This window comes from Cinclus cinclus, chromosome Z (assembly GCF_963662255.1).
Source record: "Cinclus cinclus chromosome Z, bCinCin1.1, whole genome shotgun sequence".
Classification (NCBI taxonomy): Eukaryota; Metazoa; Chordata; class Aves; order Passeriformes; family Cinclidae; genus Cinclus; species Cinclus cinclus.
The window spans coordinates 37,781,322-37,801,639 of NC_085084.1; the positions used below are offsets into that span (position 1 = coordinate 37,781,322).

General features: G+C 38.0%; 1 protein-coding gene across 1 annotated transcript in view; it reads right to left on the reverse strand.

Moving 5' to 3' along the window:
• BDP1 (B double prime 1, subunit of RNA polymerase III transcription initiation factor IIIB) overlaps positions 1–20,318 on the reverse strand; it is a 53,114-nt gene that overhangs the window by 14,237 nt on the left and 18,559 nt on the right. The window contains exons 14-32 of the mRNA XM_062512803.1: positions 20,167–20,308; positions 19,912–19,988; positions 19,167–19,326; positions 18,670–18,752; positions 17,297–17,528; positions 16,064–16,248; positions 15,172–15,385; positions 14,487–14,674; positions 13,751–13,934; positions 12,269–12,384; positions 11,363–11,582; positions 10,677–10,864; positions 7,424–7,616; positions 6,202–6,419; positions 4,881–5,265; positions 2,710–2,823; positions 2,402–2,438; positions 1,887–1,970; positions 1,013–1,244 (exon numbers count right to left, since the gene is read on the reverse strand). Of these exons, the coding sequence (XP_062368787.1) occupies positions 1,013–1,244; positions 1,887–1,970; positions 2,402–2,438; positions 2,710–2,823; positions 4,881–5,265; positions 6,202–6,419; positions 7,424–7,616; positions 10,677–10,864; positions 11,363–11,582; positions 12,269–12,384; positions 13,751–13,934; positions 14,487–14,674; positions 15,172–15,385; positions 16,064–16,248; positions 17,297–17,528; positions 18,670–18,752; positions 19,167–19,326; positions 19,912–19,988; positions 20,167–20,308 (3,252 nt within the window). The remainder of the gene's footprint in view (positions 1–1,012; positions 1,245–1,886; positions 1,971–2,401; positions 2,439–2,709; positions 2,824–4,880; positions 5,266–6,201; positions 6,420–7,423; positions 7,617–10,676; positions 10,865–11,362; positions 11,583–12,268; positions 12,385–13,750; positions 13,935–14,486; positions 14,675–15,171; positions 15,386–16,063; positions 16,249–17,296; positions 17,529–18,669; positions 18,753–19,166; positions 19,327–19,911; positions 19,989–20,166; positions 20,309–20,318) is intronic.

The window sequence follows — 20,318 nt, forward strand, 5'->3', positions numbered from 1 at the left end:
TCAACAGCAAATGCTTCTCTGGAAAAGTGGCCCATTAAGCTGTTTCATATGTCACAAATGCAAAATTGTAAAAGATCAATCGCTAAAAACCATACTGATGGAAGATCAACTGGTTTCTTGCCATTCCTTCACTTTAGATCTTTGATCTACAGCCCCACAGCAGCAGTGACAATTAAGCAATTTACCTTGGTCTGATTAGCTGTAGAGAACTTTGAAAAAAAAGCGCTTGATAATTAACAGTGATCCAGTAACTAGTTGTAGAGGAGATGAATCCCTCTGCAATTAGTCCTGTGACAGCCCCCTGGAATCTCCTTTGAGATAAGAAAAACTACTTGTTTAGAATGACTCATGTTAGAAAAATGCAAGCTCTTCTTATCTTTTTAGAATATTATTGGTTAGGTTTGGTTCTTTATAACTGGTTGTCCCAAACAAAGAAAGATAATGTAGTTGGGCAAAATGTGTTAACCCTGTTTTCCATTGGTTTACTTGTGATCCCCCCAAACCCTATAAAAGTACATGTGTGATCCCCCATCTTTGGATTTGTATCCTGACCCCTTCGCGGATGATAATAAAGCCTGTGGAAAAAGTCTGAGCTGCTCTCCTGGTCTTTTTCTGCCAGCTGGAAACTACAGGTTTCTGTGAGAAGCTAAGCGCCTGAAAGGCCAGCGCTCACTAACCTTGGACAACTGGGCAGGGGACACAAGAAAATGTTGCAACTAGTGATCCAGTGATCATTAGTTTGCATATTTTTTAAATCCCACTTCCCCAGGTAAACTTAATTTAATGAGACAAAAACTAGCTGTAGATAGCCAAAATTACATACAAACACTTCTTGAAAGTAGTAAGAATGAGATAAGGAATTTTTGCAGATTATATATTGAATTACATAAACTGAGAAACCTTTACTTAAGCAAGACTACTTGCAAATCAATAAAATGCCAGAAAGAACATAACAGAAGTAAGCAGTGCCAGAGGATCAATCTCACTAAAGAAAATTAAGTAGTAATTTAACCTGGTATCAGTAGCATCCATCTCTGAATATTCTTCTACACCTATTCTTGTGCCAACGATTTGATGCTCTACATTGATGCTGTTTCCATCCTCAGAAAAAAGCAATTCCTTGATAGAGGTTTCTGAAGCGAGCAAATACTGACTAGAAGTTCTATTTTCTTTGGAGTAGGAGTGAATTACAAGGCTATCAGCCATGTCCAAGTCATCTTGAGCAGGTGACATATGTGTCTGTTCTGGTTATAACAATAAACAGAATGGGAAAAGTTCATTAAAAGCACTCAGGTTTGGCGTGTATAAAAAGCTATACAATTTCAAGCCTCATTTAACAAAGCCTATATTCCCTAAAGACACAGATTCAAATCCCAGATAAATACAGTCCTAAGAGAACACCTTTTGTGGTAAGAACACAACAACTAACATTTAGCAAAATGCATATAATAAATGCTAAAAAAAAAAATCTATTAAAAACATAGGTAATTTCAGGTTGTAGCCAGTTAGGATGAAAAGGCTATGCTTCACATTAAAGGTCTGAAAAGATCGCTGAAAGTTACAGTCATTTAAGCCTGATCCCTTTCTTTTGTCCAGTTTATGTGCCCAGATCAATTCAAACACGTGCTTCCTAAAACAGGTCACAGAAACTACTTTGTATCAGTGATACAGCTAGCAGTATTCAGTGGGGTGCTTGCCTCTTTACAGCCAACCAGCACTGGCTGGACTCACTATGTGTTACACCTCAATAGGACTAAAAGCATAAAAGATTCTTGACTTCCTGATATGAAGCAGCATGTGGAAGCCTTGTAGCCACTGCTCCATCTCTCCTTAGGCAGACCCAGAAAGCACAAGAGGAAGGGTTTGTCCCATAAATCAGATCATACCTTCAGTGCTTGTTTTTAACTGGAAATTCGGATCACCCATTGCAAGTAAAGTCATAGCAGCTTCAGTGCTTCCATCATTAATTCCTGTGAAGTTGTTCACACACATTAAAAGCCTCAAGCACATTAATCAGAAATCCACTTACCCATACTCAAAAAGTATTTGACACTACCACCAATACAGTGAAGTACGTATTTGTAAAATAAAACCTTTTTGACCTTATTTATGGATCAAAATGTGTGTAGACAAGCAGCCATCCTCATCTAACAATTCAAACTACTGTTAAAACACTGAGAAGCAACTGCCTATAATGAGCATACTGAATATAGATAGAAAGGTGTTGGCAGCAGGGGCCTGCTCTGGACACAGCCAGTGCCAGCTGACCCACAGCAGGACACAGCTGAGCCTGTCAGCTAAGATGTTGGCACCTTTGGAAACATATTTTAAAAAAAGGGGAAATGTATATATGGATAGCAAGTTAACAGAAAATACATGAGCAAGATTGTATCATTCCTACCTTTGTCCACCTCTGGATTCTCATGTATGATTGTTTCCTTAAATACAAAGAAAAACAGTATCAAAGTCCTATATAAAATGACTCCTTAATTTTTATTTAATGCTTACACATAAATTCTGCGCCCACAAGTTACCCAGGTTTTAAGGCTAACAAAATACTTATTAACACAGTTTACCCAGAGCCGTGCCTTTTGTCTGTGTGGCACTGGTAGCAGTCTAATAAGCCACACAGTTACATTCAGACACGGCAACAAGAGACTGCTGAAATAGCTTTGTATGACCAATAAAACAAACAAAAGACATTCTTACAGCTATTGAGGTGCATATTTTTTCTTCCCTCTGTACTGGTTGGATAGAAGCACAAGAAAGACTTTCAGCATCAGTAGCCACCTGCACATCTGAGATATTCACAGGTATTTCCAGCTGGAAAAGTAATTTTACAGGTATTTCAGTTCATCAGACACAAAAGAAAATCTGTAAAATGCAAATTTTTATAAACCTCACATATTTAACAGATGTTCAACATCTAGAGGGATCCTTCAAAAAAATATACCTTGTGATTTGAGAAGGAAGCAGTGGTATGAACACAAGGCAGAACAAGTACCTCTACCTGTAGCTAAGTGGAAGCATCAGACCTAAGGCCTTGTTTCTAGTCACTCATTTCTCCACCAAATTAACTTATGCACCTGAGATCTTTTACAGTGACTGTTTATCTCAAAAGGGTTTTTTTAGTTTTTACTCTTTTTCTGCTTTCCAAGTCTTCAGGATGGAAAAACAGTTCAGACTTATCTCCAAAGCAAGATAGGGAACAGACATGCAGACACATAGAAACACATCCACTCACCACTTTACCTATTGTTTTTCTTCTTCAGTACTGTATTTTCACTGAGAACTTCACACATTTGACATTTTCAGAAATGAGTACTTGAAATTTGACAGAAAGTTTATGGTATTTCCAGGGAAGGTCTCACAGAAAACACTGCTCAGTCTGGGCTGCTCTCAAAGGCTTGCACTTTACAAGTGCAACTTGTAATGTTTCAACTGACCTATTTGAATTTTACAACAGCTGGGTCCTCGAGTATCTAACCACATCCCTCACCAGTACTCATGTCTCATAAGTGTTAAACTAGGCAACTTGATTATAATCCCCACACATAATATTCCACATCTCTGAAATCAAGGATTCAGCAAAAGTTTCCATGCAGCAACTTTGCTGCCCATTATTGTTCTAGAGATCCCTTGGTGTTTTGACTGAGCTTTAAATTATTCTGCTGTTTCACCTGGAGAGAGAAATAGTGTGATTAATCCTGGAGACACTAAAAAGCAGGATTTCATTGGGCAAAGAGACGAAGAGAACTAGCAGTATTAGTAAACAAAAAGGCACTCGAAAGCAAAAAGCACTGAAGTGAACGGAAAGTAGCAATGACAGAGAAAAAAAAAACAGAAAAATGTCTTGTACTGGATAGTGTAAGACCTAGGTATAATACAAATGGTATGAAATAAAGGGAGAAGATTGTACTGGGCATGGCTGGGATGAAGTTAATTTTCTTCATACCAGCCCACATAGTGTTATCTTTTGGGTTTATAACTACAGCAGTGTTGGTAACACACCAGTGTTTTTGCTATTCCTGCACAATGTCAAAGCTTTTTTCCTAGTCTTTTGCCCAGCAAGGAGGCCAGGTGTAAGCAAAAGGTCAGGAGAGCACACAGCTAGGACAGCTGACCCAAACTGATCAAAGGGAATTCTGTATGATATGACACGCTCAGCAAGAAAAGCTTAGGGAAAGGAGTGAGAAGATGAGGCCATTTGTGGTTAGGGCATTTGTCTTCCAAAGTTACTCTTACACAGACTGAGGCCTTGATTTGCAGGAAGCAACCTCACAATGGAAAGCAGCCAAAAAAATTCCTTATTTTGCTTTTCATTTTCATGCAGCTTTTCCTTCATGCATGTAACTGTCTTTATATCAAAAGATAAATCTTCTTGGCCTCCTTCTAGTATCTCCTTGTCCCAGAGGAAAAGGGAGTGAGCAAACAGATGTGTGTCTGCTGCTGGCCTGGTCAGCCTACCTGACAGTAAAAAGTTTCATGGCAAAGGGGACATGACATACAGAAACATTTTCCTCATACCCTCATTTCCTAGCATTCAAATATGAAATTGAAGTGCTCCATTTGATCCATCTTGGGCCTCAAAACATATGGATGAGCATTGAGTCTGGGCCTATATTCAATCCCAATAAACAAACTGGTGAGTACCCTGCAGACTTACATAGTTTGTAAACAATTACATAACTAGATTTTAGGCTGATGTAGTATTAAGTTCAAAATCAAGTGTATGTGCCAAGTAACATCCCTACTACTCTCAACACCATCCTTAACTTGAGCTTGGATAAAACCCAAATACTCACAGATACAATTAGAATAAAATATTTTTACACAATCAGAACAAAATTACATATGTAGAACACAGCTACACACAATACCTCCTCCATGGTTTCCTGTATCTGCACAGGAACTGGTTTTGGAGATCGAAGACCTATAGGAACAAACACTGGAGCCTTGTTTACTTCCTCTGATGCAAAGCACTCGTCTTCATCATCAAGCTCAAAGTCATCTGCCTCCTCATCCTCCTCTTCTTCAGAAGCCCGGAGGGTAACAAAGGTTATCTTTGAACTTTTGGGTTCCTTCCCAGATTTTCTTCTTTGTGTAGTTTTCAAACTTTTGTCTCTGGTAACACGCAGTTTAGCTTCTTGCCTTTGACTCCCCTTCTCACTGCAATCAGCCTCACATTCAGAGGCAGATGTAGCATTTTTTGGCTCTGACATATGTTCTGGCAGTGCTGTCTGTTTTGATGATCTCCTGAACTGCCTTATAAAGTACAGAACAAAAATAATGAAATCCAAGACCTTCCAAAGAGAGGGATACTACAAATCAAAATAAACTCAATTTTAAAAAAGTTATCATTGTGACTAACAATGCAAACTACTTACTTCTTAACTTAATAGTGACAAAAAAGCATTTAATCAGAAATTTGATTTCTTCCTGTGCACATAAGGTACTGACTACAAATGTATATTAAGCAGTTTCAGAATGCTAGAAATCTTCACAATTGAACTTTCAAGACACACAATTCTTTGACTACAGAAGTATGAAATACTATTGAGGGATGTGGAAGTCACATACTTAAGTCATGGGAATACTTCCAGCTGTCTTTAGTTAAATCCACACTAGAAGCCCCAAACAATGATACTTTAATTAATCAGACTACTGTCTGATCGAAACTGAAACTCTTAGATGGTTAACTACTTACCTGGTTTGGTTTCTTAGACAGCATTCTCCTCAATAATCAGTTACCTACAGTTTCCTTCCTCAAAATCATAGGCACAACAACTTTTGAGTATCAAATGAAATGACAAGCTTCCCCCCGACAAAACATCTGCCTTGGTAAACTGGTGGCGAGTAGAAGGAACTGGCATCAGAGGACTGCTTTAGAACAAAATTTCTCCTTAGGTTAATCCCACAATCTCTGTGCCCCCAAATATAGGCACTCTCAAGTCCTCCCTTATAAAATCACGAACTTCTGTTGAAACCATGGGATGGATTGGTGAGAGTGCTGGCTGTGTTCATTTTATAAGAATACAGGCAGAGTAAGAGATGAAGGAGTCACCTGTACACATCTGCTAAGCTCCGATGGAAGACACAAAAACTGACATGCTGCATGCACTCACGGAACACATGGCAGAACTATGGCAAACAATTATCAATCAACTGAGTTTGGTTTTTAAAGCAAAACAGTTGTTTTACCTTGGTAGATTGTCTGAATGCTTTTCCTGTGAGGTAGAAAGCTGAGAATCATTATCTTGTTCTACCTGACTCTCACTTTCTGATGATATCCCTGGAGACTGGAGTGTAATGTCCTGCCTGATTCTCTTATGGGATATTTCTTCAAAATGCTCTGCAAAATTGCGCTTCCTTGTAGCTTCTGAGAAGGATCCGCCTTCCAGTGTATTACTGGAGTTTTGCTGAACAGAGGAGATAATTATTAGCATATTAAGTGCCAAACATTTGCAACTGGTTTTGGTGACTTAAAGAACTCAGTTTGAAGATCTTGAGAATGTGCTCAGATGTCATCTCTGATAACTTAGGCTATTATTCCGCATTGTCTTCAATTTTGGACTCTAGCAGAGCTGTCATTAACTGGTATTATCAATATGCTTGAATTCCCAGTGCTGCTAGTGGTTAATAGACCAAGACCATGCTCAATTTATCAAGAGTAACAATTTGTTAGAAGCTGGAAAGATGAATAATTTTCTAAAATTACTCATTAATTTAAAGAACAATTTGCAGGTATGATTTTTTTTTTTTTTTCCATGGAAACATGGTAGGAAGAAAAAACTATCATACTTTTTATAAAAGCATTTAAATATTATTCAATATATACACAGACAAACACCAGCAACCACAGTTCTGTCAGCTATGGATACTTGGGTAAAATACACATAAACTAGAAGTTTTTAGTCATCCATACAGAAAATAGGGAAGACCAGATAAACTTGACTCAGCTTTCACAGCATTAGACAGAGATGGAACTAGTTGGGCTAAGTTAGGCCTGCTGAGCAAATTTAAGAATGTCTGAACTTTGTTCACACTCATTTTAATTTCTAAGTATACTAACACAGATTTTAGGTAGTAGCTGAAGTTAGTTAACTGCCTTATCTTCCATTTTCCAATTAATAAAAACCAGTAAATTATTTTTCAACGTTAGCATGCACTTATTATAAAGCAAATTTCTGATCATAAAAACCATAGAACTTAAGACAACAGCGTATATTAAGTATTTCCACAGTATTTAATTTCTAAGGCCATTTATTCAACATAGTTTCCAGTACTGGATTTTGAAATATTCACATAATCACATTAACCTTTTCCAGTCATATACTGGATTTCTGAGACAGCTATCTTTCTAAGAACAAAAAGGCAAAAGCATTGAGGTACAACTGGCTGAAAATACATGATCAGCACTTACCCCTGATACACATGATTTTAATAACACCAAAAACTCTTTTTCATTTCTTTCAGTGTTGTCCTTTTCTCTGCTTTCACACTCTTCAGGATAATCTCTTTTCCTGGTAAGTCTCATTAGGTCTGGGCTTGGGTTCCAATGGGGTTCCTTTGCTCTCTGTGCACTTTCTTCTCCAGAACTTAATTTATCATTGGACCTACAGAAATATGTTTCAACTTTTACTTCTGAAGAGCTACAAAGTACACTCTATAAGCTTGGCCTACTATCAGATACTTTGTACTTCCAGCTAGAAACGAACTTGAGTTTTGATTTTTTGTTTGCTTAGTTGGCTACATGTAAAATAAACATAAAGGAAGAAAAAAAACCCACTGCATAAAGGAGTTAATTCGCCTGCAGCAGTGGACCTTCCTGATTACTTTTGGGGAAGATTTTTTGGTAAGAAAAACATTAAGTCAGAGAGATTGGAAAGTGTCAGCTATACTAACACAGGTCTCCAAAATTAAGCAGCCATAAGAACATTATATTCACTAATTCCAGAGCTCAAGGTTCTATTGATTTCAAAAAGGATACAATCTTTTATCTGTTCAAACATCTTCAGATCAGTAAGACAGAAATCTCAGCCTTCTAAGCTCATGATCTGATAAAAAGTGACTAAGAGTAATCCAGAAGAATACAATTTAGTCAGCCTCATCTCAGTCCATGGGAAAGTGATGGAGCAACTAAAGCTGGAATCTACTTCCAGACACATGAAAGTTAGAGAAGTCAGGATGGATTCATACTGGGGAAGTTATGCTTAATCAACTTGGTGACATCTTTCAATGAAATGACAAGCTTGATAAATGGAGAGCAGTGAATAGTGTCTCCCTGGACTCCAGTAAGGCTTCTAGCACTGTTGAACACTGCCTCTTCTAACATGCTGATAAGGGAGCTGATGAAGTATGGACTGAAGGTACACTAAAAACTGAGTTGTCAGGTTCTGAGATTTGTGATCAGTCACACAAAGTCTAGTTGAGACCAACAACCAACAGTGTGCCCCATGGGTCAATACTGTATTGACTCCTGACCATCTCAGGAGGTTCTCCACAAATGATCCAGATATTGGAGCAGGGTGTAACCTCAGCAAGCTTACAGAATAGGAAAATCTAGAAGGAATTGCTACGACACCCAAAGGTTATACAGGCCTCCAGAGGGACCTGCAGAGGCTGGAGAAACGGGCTGACAGGAACCTCAGGAAGTTCAACAAGGGGAGATGCCAAGACCTTGCACCAGGGGGGGAACAACCCAAGGCACCAGTGCATGCAACCTGGCTGTCTGGTCATCTCTGAGTTGAGCATGAGCCAGGAAGGTGCTGTGGCTGCACCAACAGCTAACAGTGACCTGGGCAGCAGCAGGAGAAGCGTTGCCAGCAGGCCAAGGGAGGTGATTCTTGCCCCTTGTTCAGCACTGATGAAGCCACACGTGGAGGACTGACCAGTTCTGGGCTCCCTGGCTCCCTGGTAGCAGACACCTGGACACAGCCCCTCAAAGGGTCACACAGATGCTAAAGGGCTGGAAGCATCTCTCCTATGACAAAAAGCAGAAGGAGCAGGAGCTATTCAACCCGGAGAGAAGGCTCAGGGATCTCTAGAACAGTTCCACAAAAACCCAAGGGAAGGGTGCAAACAGGACAGAGCCAAGCTCTTTCCAGGGGTGCCCAGTGACAGGACAAGAGGCAATGGGCAAACAGTGCAAGACAGGAGGTTCCCTCTGAGCACCAGGAAATCCTGTTTCACTGCAAGGGTTACCAAGCACTGGCACAGGCTGCCCAGGGAGACTGTGGAGTCTCCATCCTTGGCAAGATTCAGAAGCTGTCTGGACACAGTGTTGGGCAGCCAGCTCCAGGTGGCTTGACTGGGGGGTTGGACCAGAAAACTTCTAGCACACCCTTCCACCCTCAACCATTCTGTGAATCTGTGAAAGTCCATCATCACTGAAGACAAGAAGATTGTCAAGTAAGGCCCTTGTCTTCTCATCGTGAAGACTCTGGGACATGATTTCAACATAATTTATAGAAGACGTTTTAGAGAGTTTTTTGAGTTTCAGAGACAGATGCAAAACAGAAGTTAATACCAGAAAGCAGCAAAACTGTAAAACAAATTGATTCAGGTCTGCTCTGTGTAAATGAAGACTGAGCAAAAGGTAGCTTATAATGTTACCCAGAGCTATCGCATATAAGTGGCACTATCTGCCTCATACTGCACATATATTATAAGCATCATTACAGGAAGTTCTCCTACTGGAAAAAAAAGTTTAAGAGACTCAGAATAGATCTTACAGAAACATGAAATGAGGTTGCTGTCTTCTTGCTGCTTCTCAATTACAAGGGAGTGCAAGTGGCACTGCTCAGTCTTTGGTCCACATTCATGGTGCACTGTATCCCAAGAATTTATTAGTGAGAAATTCAGACGCTAAACCCCGATTACTTGCTTCTGCTCTCACCCATGAAGTACCTTCTAAAAAGGAAAACAGCCTTCAAAAAAATCTCCTAATCCTGTTAAAAACTCATATGACTTAAGAATGCCACCTAGTGACTTTCACAGAACATAGTAGATAGCAGCTAATACAACTCAGAGCCTGTGGTTCCAAAAGCGAGTGCTGTATGAAAACAACTGGACAAATGCCCAAAGTTTCTGAAGCACTGTCACAGCTTAACCCCAGCTGACAAATAAGTGCCATGCAGTCAGTCATTCCCCAAACCCCAGGGAGAAAGAGAATTGGAAAGAAAAGGTAAACCTTGTAGGTTTAGATAAGAACAGCTTTATAATCAAAACAAAGTAAAATATAAATTAATGAAAAGGAGATAAACAGAGGAGTATGAAATGCAAGGGAAACAAGTGATGCACAACTGTGCACTGCTTGCTGACTGATGCCCAGCCTGTCCCCAAGCAGTGTTCAGCACCTCCTGGCCAGGTCCCTCCAGTTTACAGACTGAGCATGATGCTCCACGGTATGGAATATCCTTTTGGCCAGTTCAGATCAGCTGTCCTGGCTGCTGATCTGCTTGTGCACCTGCTCACTGGCACACCATGAGACACTGAAAAGTCCTCAACTCAGGGTAAGCACTGCTCAACAACAACTAAAATGTCAGTGTGTTATCAATGCTATTCTCATACTGAATCCAAAATGCAGCACTGTAGCAGCTACTAAGAAGAAAATAAACTACCCCAACTGAATTCAAAATGAGAGATTTTTTTACTTTGTCAACAGGTAAATTTACCTTTTTGTGGTATCCTGAATACTTCCTATAGCATCTGTAGATAGACACTCTTTTTGCTCTTTTTTGCTGTTACAACTTGGTGATTTTTTAGAAGAATAAAGTGTTCCTGATGTCAATCTTCCCGAATTTATGTCTAGATTGTCATTCTCAGCCAAATTTCCCACAAGCAACAATACCTCCGTGTCATCCTTTGATTTGAGGAAAAAAAACCAACACATTAGCACAAAATACATCACCTGTAAAATAAAGTATTGCAAATTATGATCAAGTTGTTAATCTGAGATGAAACTTCATTTAAAAACTTCCAAGTAGTTTATGGTACCATCACTGTTCCTTGTTCCACTAGGAAGGCATTTAGCTAATAAAAACAGATACTATAACCAATATAAGTCCTTCATGAGAAGCCACCAAGGTGCTCAGGAGAAAACCAGCAACAAAAATACAGCAAGTTCACGTATCATCAATATGACTGAAATGTCAAAGTTCAAGTGAACTTTGTATGTCTTAACAATGTGTCTCAGGATTTTGGAAAACCCTGTAATAGATTGTAAATATTAAAAAAATAATTCCTTCTAAGCTGAAATTTATTAATTCATTTACAACAGCTCACTTAGATGTCTCAAAAACAGCTAGTGTAGAACCAATCATCAGAAAGTGTAGTCAGAAATAAATGAAGAGAATCTCACTTTTGAGGAGGGAGGGTTTTCAGATTCCTCTGCCGCAGGCAGATTCTTTCCTTGATTCATGTTTTCTTCATCTGGGGCAGCAAGTTTTTGTACTATTGAAGATCCTTTTTCACTGTTTCCTCTTTCTAGGTTTGGTCTAGCTCTTGGAGACTCAATCCTTATGAATTCTCCTGCTTTCTGAGCACTCAGTTTGCCTTCTTGGGAGGTAAATGTTTCAGTACTGGTGAATTTAAAGCAAACAAACAAAACCAGAAAAAACACACTTAACTTCAGCTGGGAGAGAGAAAAACAGCACTTCTGAACTTAAGTTTTGAATCAATACTTCCACAAGAGACTAAGACTGCTTTGTCTAAGATTGATAAAATTATATTTTCAAATATATTTCTTATTTATGGTTAACTTTAGAGCAGAAATAACAAAATGTCTTTGTCAAGGCATTTCTAACATAAAAAACAGGCTGTGTTGCTAACCATACCAACATGAAAGTATCAGCAGTCTAACACACACTGACTAACACACACTTATTTTAACAACAATAGCAGTAAAATAAAAGAGCATATGGATGGATCAATGAAAGTCAAGTCTCTGACATTTCTCAAAAATTGTACGTTACACATCTTACATGTGTGATTGCTACTTAAGCAAGTATAGACCCAGTAATAAAAAACCTTGGTCAAGAAGACCTGTGAGTCATACCAATCAAGTATGCACCAGATAAACAATGACAAGGAGTGCAGCTAAAAAATGTGCTGTGAAAACCCTGGAAGAAGCTGTTTGTAGGCACTGAAAATAAAATACTGTAGAAAAACAAAAGACAAGGAACAGAAGAATTGACAATTGCAAAGATGTCTCATTATGCACAGACAAAAGCTTTTCAAATGCAATTTTCATAGACTCAAACCTCACCTGCTTTGTTCAGACAATAAGGTTTCAGAAATAGAGAGGACCTGAGGCACCTCTTGCTGTTCCTGTCCCTCTTTGCTCAACACATCTGCTTGACACAATACAGCTTGATTTTCACCCTTTAATTTACAGTAAAAGAAGCATGAAGAAAAATAAAAGTATGTAAGCTTCTAAAACAGATGTATATTTTATATACAAAAATAGAAACAATGCTATTTCCCAATTGGAATAAAGGTAAGAACCATGTTATCACAATTCAGTTTATATGCAAAAAGGAACAGAAGTCTTCCTACTTCTGGGACACCTAGAGTTAAGTTCTTAAATACTATGTGCACCCAAGCATTATGGGAAACACTTGTCTATTTAGTATTCAATAAATTCCCTAATACATGAAGAACCATGGAAACAAGATACTTCAGCAAATGGAAAGCCTTTGAAAACTGGACACTGCAGAGGGCAGCACAGACCCACCCAAGCCACAATAACACAGCCTCAAGATCCAGAAGGCCAATAAGCTTTATGTCTGTATTTGCCACACTGGTTCCACAAAGAAGCTACTCAAACACATCTTTTGCCACTTTGGGCCTGTGATGGCTTGATTAGTAAAAAGGAGTATCAGACCTGCTCTGGTTCTACAGATTTTCCCAGTACAGAACAGATGCATGTGCATGGCTTACAGGCCACAGGTCTAGAGCAGCCAAAGTTGAAACACAAGAAACTATCTCAGCTAGGGGTGAGCCAACCATGGCACTGAAGGGAGATGGGAGAAGAATGCAGGACACAAGTACTTTTCATAAGCTCAAGAACAAAACCAGCTATAATCAAACATCATCCAAAACAGTTGCTCTTGCAAAATTTAGCTAAGGCAAGTTTACACAAATACCACTATCCCCATGATACGATTCATGTACGACCCACAAAACGGTTACAGAGAATACATCACACTGTAAATGGCTTTCGAGGATTTCCACATCTTTTACAGTCCCTAGAACAGTGTCTGTGGAGACACACAGTGTCAGTTACTTGTAGAAATAGAGGAGTATCAGGTACCGTATTGATGAAGCCAGTTAAAGCTTATCAAATTTAAAACCCTCTTTTTCCCATAAAAATAGGTGTCCTCTGTCTTCACTTGATACATTATACTAGACTGCTCAACACAGATTTCACTAATCCAGACAGGAAAGATGAAATAAGAAAAAAAAGCTAATTTTTATGCATTTTTATCAGTTTGTTTAAATGTGCATGATTTTTTCCTAGCATGCATCCAATCAAAAGCAGATCCTTTTTAAAAAAATTACTTCAAAGTTGTAGACTGCACTGATTTCACACCTACAATATCTCAGATTACCAGGATTTGGGAATTTTTTTTCATTTCATATATTGTCTCAGCTTCAGGCAATGCAATTTCAATGTCTTCATTTAACTTCATAAAACTGAACATGCACTTCAACTCTGAAGGCAAAGTTTACTCTTAGTAAGGCTTACCATGACAGTATTGTCAAACTCATCTTCTTGCTTGGCTTCAGGCTTTTTCTTCCTCTCATCTTCTGATATTTTCAAGTCCTTCTTTCCAACAGTGCTTACCAAGTTTGGCTTATACCTCTTGTTCCGTGCCAGCTGGACAGGTGGAAGAGGTGCGTGTTGACATTCTTCTTGAGTGCTGTTTTTGTCAATGATGCAAAGTTAAGATAGCAAAAATAATCCGAAACTTAGTACAAACACATACGATTATAAACACAGGTACATTAGTATTACATGCAAAAAAACCACTACGTTTTTAAGAGAAATATGTGAACTAGAAGTTCAGCTGAGTTTATAATACAAATGACAATTTGTTCCAGCAAAAATTTCAAAGCACTGGTGTTCTAAATACTTCCAACAACTGAATTAACTAACTCACTGAAGGTATTAACTTACTACTTGCTGCTATAAAACCAAAGCAATTTTCACATGGTTTCTTTGGTAAGCAAACCAGTATTTCCCTGCTTACGTGGAATGAATACAGGCTTTCAGATGATGAAACAGTTATAAAATAAATGCTCATTAATGTCATGCTTAGCATAGAAGCTACTGAAATTGTAGTATCACTAATGTTAAGCTATGGGAACAGAAATTCTGTGCTGTATTTTCATTAGACTATGTTTGCCAGACAGCACAATGACGTCCTTGTAAAATTCTTTCATTGTTACAGTCAAGAAAAAAAAAATAGCTAAGCCCTTACCCTGCAATAGTAGTAGAAGTGTCATTTTGGCTATTTTCAGGTAGACAGAACTCCAGTTCACCATCCTCTGATCTTGAAAATCTTTTGGGGGACTTAGAACTTGGCCTCTCAGGAACCTCCTGAGAGCAAACTGACTTCTCCTTTCCCAAAGATTCTAGTGTGTTTAAGACTTCACATTTTCCTGCTTTCTAAAAAATGTAAACACAAGAACGAGAAAAAGCTGTAATAATAAACCAAAAGGAGACTTTATGATGCCTACGAAGTTTGGTTATTTTTCACTCTCTGAAAAATTTTGCACTCTCCTAAAATACTCCTCTGTTAACTGCTTACTAATGATTTCCTAATGTTTCCAGGACAAATATACACTTCTTTATTTAAAGACAAAATAGCTTGAAATCTATATTTCTTCTGTGCCATCTTCCACTAACACTCTTTCTTTCTTCCCTGTCAATTCTATAATGCCACCTTGAGTCAGAAAGACATCCGGACACATAACAAGAGATTCAGTCATCTTTTTCTCCTCACATATGACCAGGTGAAAAGTACACAAGTTTTGATGCAGAAAATTTTAGCTTTTGAAAAAAAATTGTTTCAAAAACTTAACTTTATATTTTTTAAATCAGTATTTCGTTTCACAAAACCAAAAGCTCAAATATAACTAAAGGAAAAAAAACAAAAGCCTTACATCTTTGTCAGGAGGGATGCTACATTCACTATCACACTGTGTCAAACTTTCTCCTTTGTCGGTATCTTTCTGTGATGCACCTTTAGTATTTACATCCAGAACTTCCTTTCTACTAGCTGTTCTTAAATTTGGCTTTGGTTTCTGGAATCGTGTCCTCAGTAGCCGAGCTGATGATACAACAGTTTTCTCCTCTTTCTGCTCATGATGAGATTCCCTACAAAAAGAAGCAAAAAGAACAATCAAAGTCATGGGACAGTATGCATACAATATGCATACCTGTATACAGCTCTCAGGGCAATAACAACATTAGTGACATGAAAAAGATCAACAAAAACACAGTGATTATCACCAAAAGCCTCTATATCTTATAAGTAGGTAAGCAAAGGTAAGTTAACTGCCACTTCCACTTGAGACCTGTAAGATAATTTGAGACATTTTAACATGATACATACATTCCAAAAATACCTTCCTCTAATAGTGTTTAGAGCTACCCAGCAGACTTACAGAATACCTGTGGTTGACTATATTTTTTTAAGAGACACTTTAATAGGAAACCAGACCCTGTACTCAAGAATTTATATAAGCACACTGGGATGCACTGGGGAGACCAGCCTGGAGAAGACAATCACAGGGACTGAACATTAGAAAGGTGCATTATTCTGAAAATTAGGCCAATAGCCTAAAGATCAAATTAACATCCAACAGCATGTAAATTTAATGCTTTCAAACTTTTGGGGTTTTGTTAGTTAAAGTCTAGTATTGTCTTGATTAAATATGTCTTTATATACGTAAAACTTGTTTGTAATGCTGGAGTTGAATGCAAAATGATATACCTAGAGATAGTGATAGCTTTGAACCATCTTTTCTCTCCATTAAAGTAAAATAACCTTACCCTGTATTGGAATCTGAAATCTGTTTTGAGACATCTGACAACCCCTTTTCACTTTCATAGCTTTCTGCTTCTGAGGACTTTTCTTGGAAACACTGTTTTGAATATATTGAGTTCCTCTCAGTATCTGCAGAAACATCTTCTAACATCACACTGGACGGCTGCATGTCTTCATGAACCGCTAAATCCTAAAACAAATACAAGTTCCACTCTGTTAAGATGAAATATTTGCTCAATCTCTCTTCTAGGAGAGCAGGAGGAAAATGAGAAAGCTTTAGTATTTTCTACAGAAACACTAGGATTTATCTTGCTTCTTGTGCATCCAGCTAATACGAATGTCTACTATACAAGATAAAAGTTATTTTTTTAATATATTTTCTCTTTTAGGTGGTTAATCTTCCAAGACATTTTTCTTTGCATTTCTCTTTTCAGATCTGGTATCACAAGTCAACAAAGTAAAATATGTTCCGTCTACATATTCTGGTTTTGACTGGGGTAGAGTTAGCTTTTTTCACAGTGTCAAGTATGGGGCTGTGTTTTGGGTTAATGCTGCACACAGGGTTGATAATACAGGGATGTTTTAATTATTGCTGAGCAGGGCTTACATAGAGCCAAGGCCTTTTCTGCTTTGCAAATTGCAAAGCTGGAGAGGAAATTGGGGGAGCATGGAAGGATGGCAGGGGACGCAGTCAGGACAGGTGACCCCAACTGACCAAAGGGATATTCCATGTCCTGCTGACATGTAGCTCAGTATGCAAAGTGGGGGGAATGGCTTTTGTCTTCCCAAGTAACCATTATGTGTGATGATCTCACAGCTCTCCTGGAGATGGCTGAACACCTGCCTGTTCATGGGAAGTAGTAGAAGAGCTCCTGGTTATGCTCTCCACACAAGTGTAGCTTCTGCTTTCCCTAATAAACCTCACATCCAGCTCAGAGGAGTTTATCTCAGCCCCTGTTTTCCAGCTTTTTTACCCTTCCAGTTCCATCTCTAATGCTGCTGGTGGGGCAGTGAGCAAGCAAGCTGGTATTTGGTTGCTGACTGGGGTTAAAATTGACACCATGGAAAACAGAACCCAAGCGCAAAAATGAGGAGATTTTATGACAATTTAGTTTATTTTGAAATAATAAATAAAGCATGCAAGGGCTATCCCTACAAATTATTAGGTCTTTGTTACCAAGGCTTTTACTAAGGACCCAGCAAAACAGTGTGCATAAGCAACTACTCAAGAAACTCACACTTTTGAGGCAGGGATCATTGTTTCCATCTTGATGGTGCTTGACACCTTTTTCTGCCTCTCCACCTTCAATTGTCTCCTCTTCAGGATCTTTCGTATCTATCAGTTCTTTTTGCCTAGCAACAGTTCTTCCAAGATTTGGTTTTGGTCTCTGTATTCTACCTCTCTTTAGAGGTGTTTGATTCAATACAATCTGTTTGCCATCTTCTTTTAAACCAGCTGTTTCATTACACCTAGAAAAACAGAGATGATCCAGGAAGTACATACCACATCTAAAAGTCAGAGGAGACCTGGAGAAGTGATTTTTTTTTCCTCTTTCTTTTAAACAGTTATTAAAATACACTTATCTAAAATGCATTACTAGCTTCCTGGAAGAATAAAATTGGAAGAGTATCTACTGGGGACTGAGAGTTTAAACTTATGTTTGCCCTGTTATTTTCCTCTTCTCATTGGTGACAGGACACCACACTACAGAGACCTTTTTCTGATCCATAATGGAAAACCTTTTTGTATTCCAATTTAGTCTAGAAGCAGATGGACCTAATTTAATAAAGGGTTTAAAAATATGAAAATATTTAGTGTTTTTCTTTAGTGTTTTCAGAAAAGACAGATTTTTTTAATCTAACTAATGTAAAAATATCAGTAGTGCATTATTAGAACTGTCTTATTCTTCTACACATTTTTACACTGAGTGTCAAGTTACAGAGCAGGTTCAGGAAAAAAATAACTGTAAATATTTTTCTGACATATTATCACACACAGTTTATCCCCATCCATCCTCTTCAACGATCACCCTTGAAAGGAACAGTCTGATGTTTTGGTTTTTTTTATTTCTGTTCTTGTTTTTTTTTTGAGGTTTTTTTGGTAGGGGAGTATTTGGGGGAAAGTTGGCTTTTTTTAGTTTTCATTTTTTGCAATCTCTTCTATTAAACATATAATTCATTTTACAGCTGCCACTTCACTGAAGAAAAATGCAACACTTAAGTATGTGCATTACATTGCCCACATACTGGATTTTTTTCTTCCTCTTATTTGACACTTAACTACAATCTAAGAACGTTTACTCCTACTGTTTAAATACTTAACCACTGAAATGGATGCATTTTAGTATTAAAAGCAAGTAGCTAAGGCTTGTTTTAGCTTTTTTACATTTACCATGACTGACTTATAATTTAGAAGTATCACTTTAAAAATGAAAATGCTTAATGTATGTTTCATAAATTAATGAAGATTCCTATTTTGTCCTCAGTTTCTGTACTGCAGAAGTTTCTTCAAAAACTTCTATAACTACCACACTACAAAATACTACAGAAGTGAGAAGAAAAATAAGTTGCTGGACAGCAGCAGTTATCTTCTTATTTTTCTCATACTTACTGCGACATTTTCTCCAGGATTTTGTCATCTTTTTCTGCAGCATCTTCATTGTTAACATCAGATCTATTACCTTGGTCATTATCCTGAACAGAAACAGAATATTATAACACGAACTGTCCTGCATTCATAAAGTACAGCATCACCTAACTAACCAATTAACTGACCATAAAAGGAGACAAAATAGATCACTTATGACACACAAACAATTACAGGACAAATTTCTCAGTCACACAGGTGCAATAAAAACTAGAACAAACACCTGAAGTTGTATTTGCTGCAAGACATGAAAGACTATTGTTATCTACTATTTGTGTAATAATCTCTCACTATAGCTGAGGTTACTGAGCAATACCACACTGTCACTGAAAGCAGGTTAACTGGCTAATTCCTGGTTGTACTCAGGAGCACAAAAGTAAAGAAAAAAGGTAACATTGCTGTTGCATTCAGCAGCTTTTTAGCTAACATATTATATTCAGTTATGTTACTTTATTAAATACCTTCTCAGTTTCCCCCTTAGGCTGTAGATGGGATGTTTTATCATTTCTTGAATCTTTTTCAGGCTCTTCTTTCTTTCCAGATGCTCTTGTAACATTAGGTTTAAATCTCTGTCGATATCCTCGAACTACTGTCTTTGCAAAAGTGTTTTTTTCATGCTCTCTGCACAAAGGATCCACAACAGTGACATTTACTCTGCAATATTCAAGCCTATCTAACCATACAACATCTTGCACAGATTTCTTTACTGGAATTGTTTTGTCTTCAGAAAGATTTGCCCAAACTTATGCCAGTTGCTTCACACAAGAAACAAGCTTTGCTTAGTCTTACAATGTATGAAAACTCAATTTATCTACATATTAAAAGGAGATTAATTTGTCACACAGAGAAGGAACCTAACTAGATTGCATACCACAGCTACTTCTGCAAGCACCAGAAGCAGAGCCATTACCTGGTAAGTGAGGCTGGGAGGAAAGCAAAGACCTAGTTATCACTATCACTCTCCCCCTCTCAAATTACAGGCATTACTGGTATTTCATAAAGTAACGCTTTCATCAACTTGCCAGAAAAGAATCACATACCTTCTACCTTAGTACCTTATATCCAAAAAAATGCTAAAGTCACTTTTGAAATTTATATTAAAGTTTCACAGTTATTGCTATCTTCTTCTAAAAGAGCTATACGGAATAAAGTAACAATTATAGTCAGTTAATACCAGGAGACTGGAAAAGTGATCTCAATACTTACTGAGATGCAGTATCCAAATCCCTGTTGTCTACTTCTGTGGCTTCATTTCTGTTTCTTCTACTGTCCTCTTCAGAGCACTGGAATTGAGGTAAGGAATATTACTCTTATTGCTCTTAATATTACAAGCGTGCAGATATCGTAGCAGCAGTTCCCAAAATGGTATCTCTAAGAGTGTTGCTGGCCCACAGTATCCCCACTGAGCAAAAGAGATGCATCATCAAGAACAACATACTAAGCAACATTCCTCTTTCTGACCTTTTCACCTGCATTTGCAATGGTTGGAGAAGTTTTGGCCTCCGTTTTGTCTTGTGCTGCTGTCTCCCTCTTTCCAGATGATCTCACTAAATTTGGTTTAGGTCTTTGCAAGCGCCTTCTATCTGCTGACTTTTCAGTTTTCCTTAAGGTAT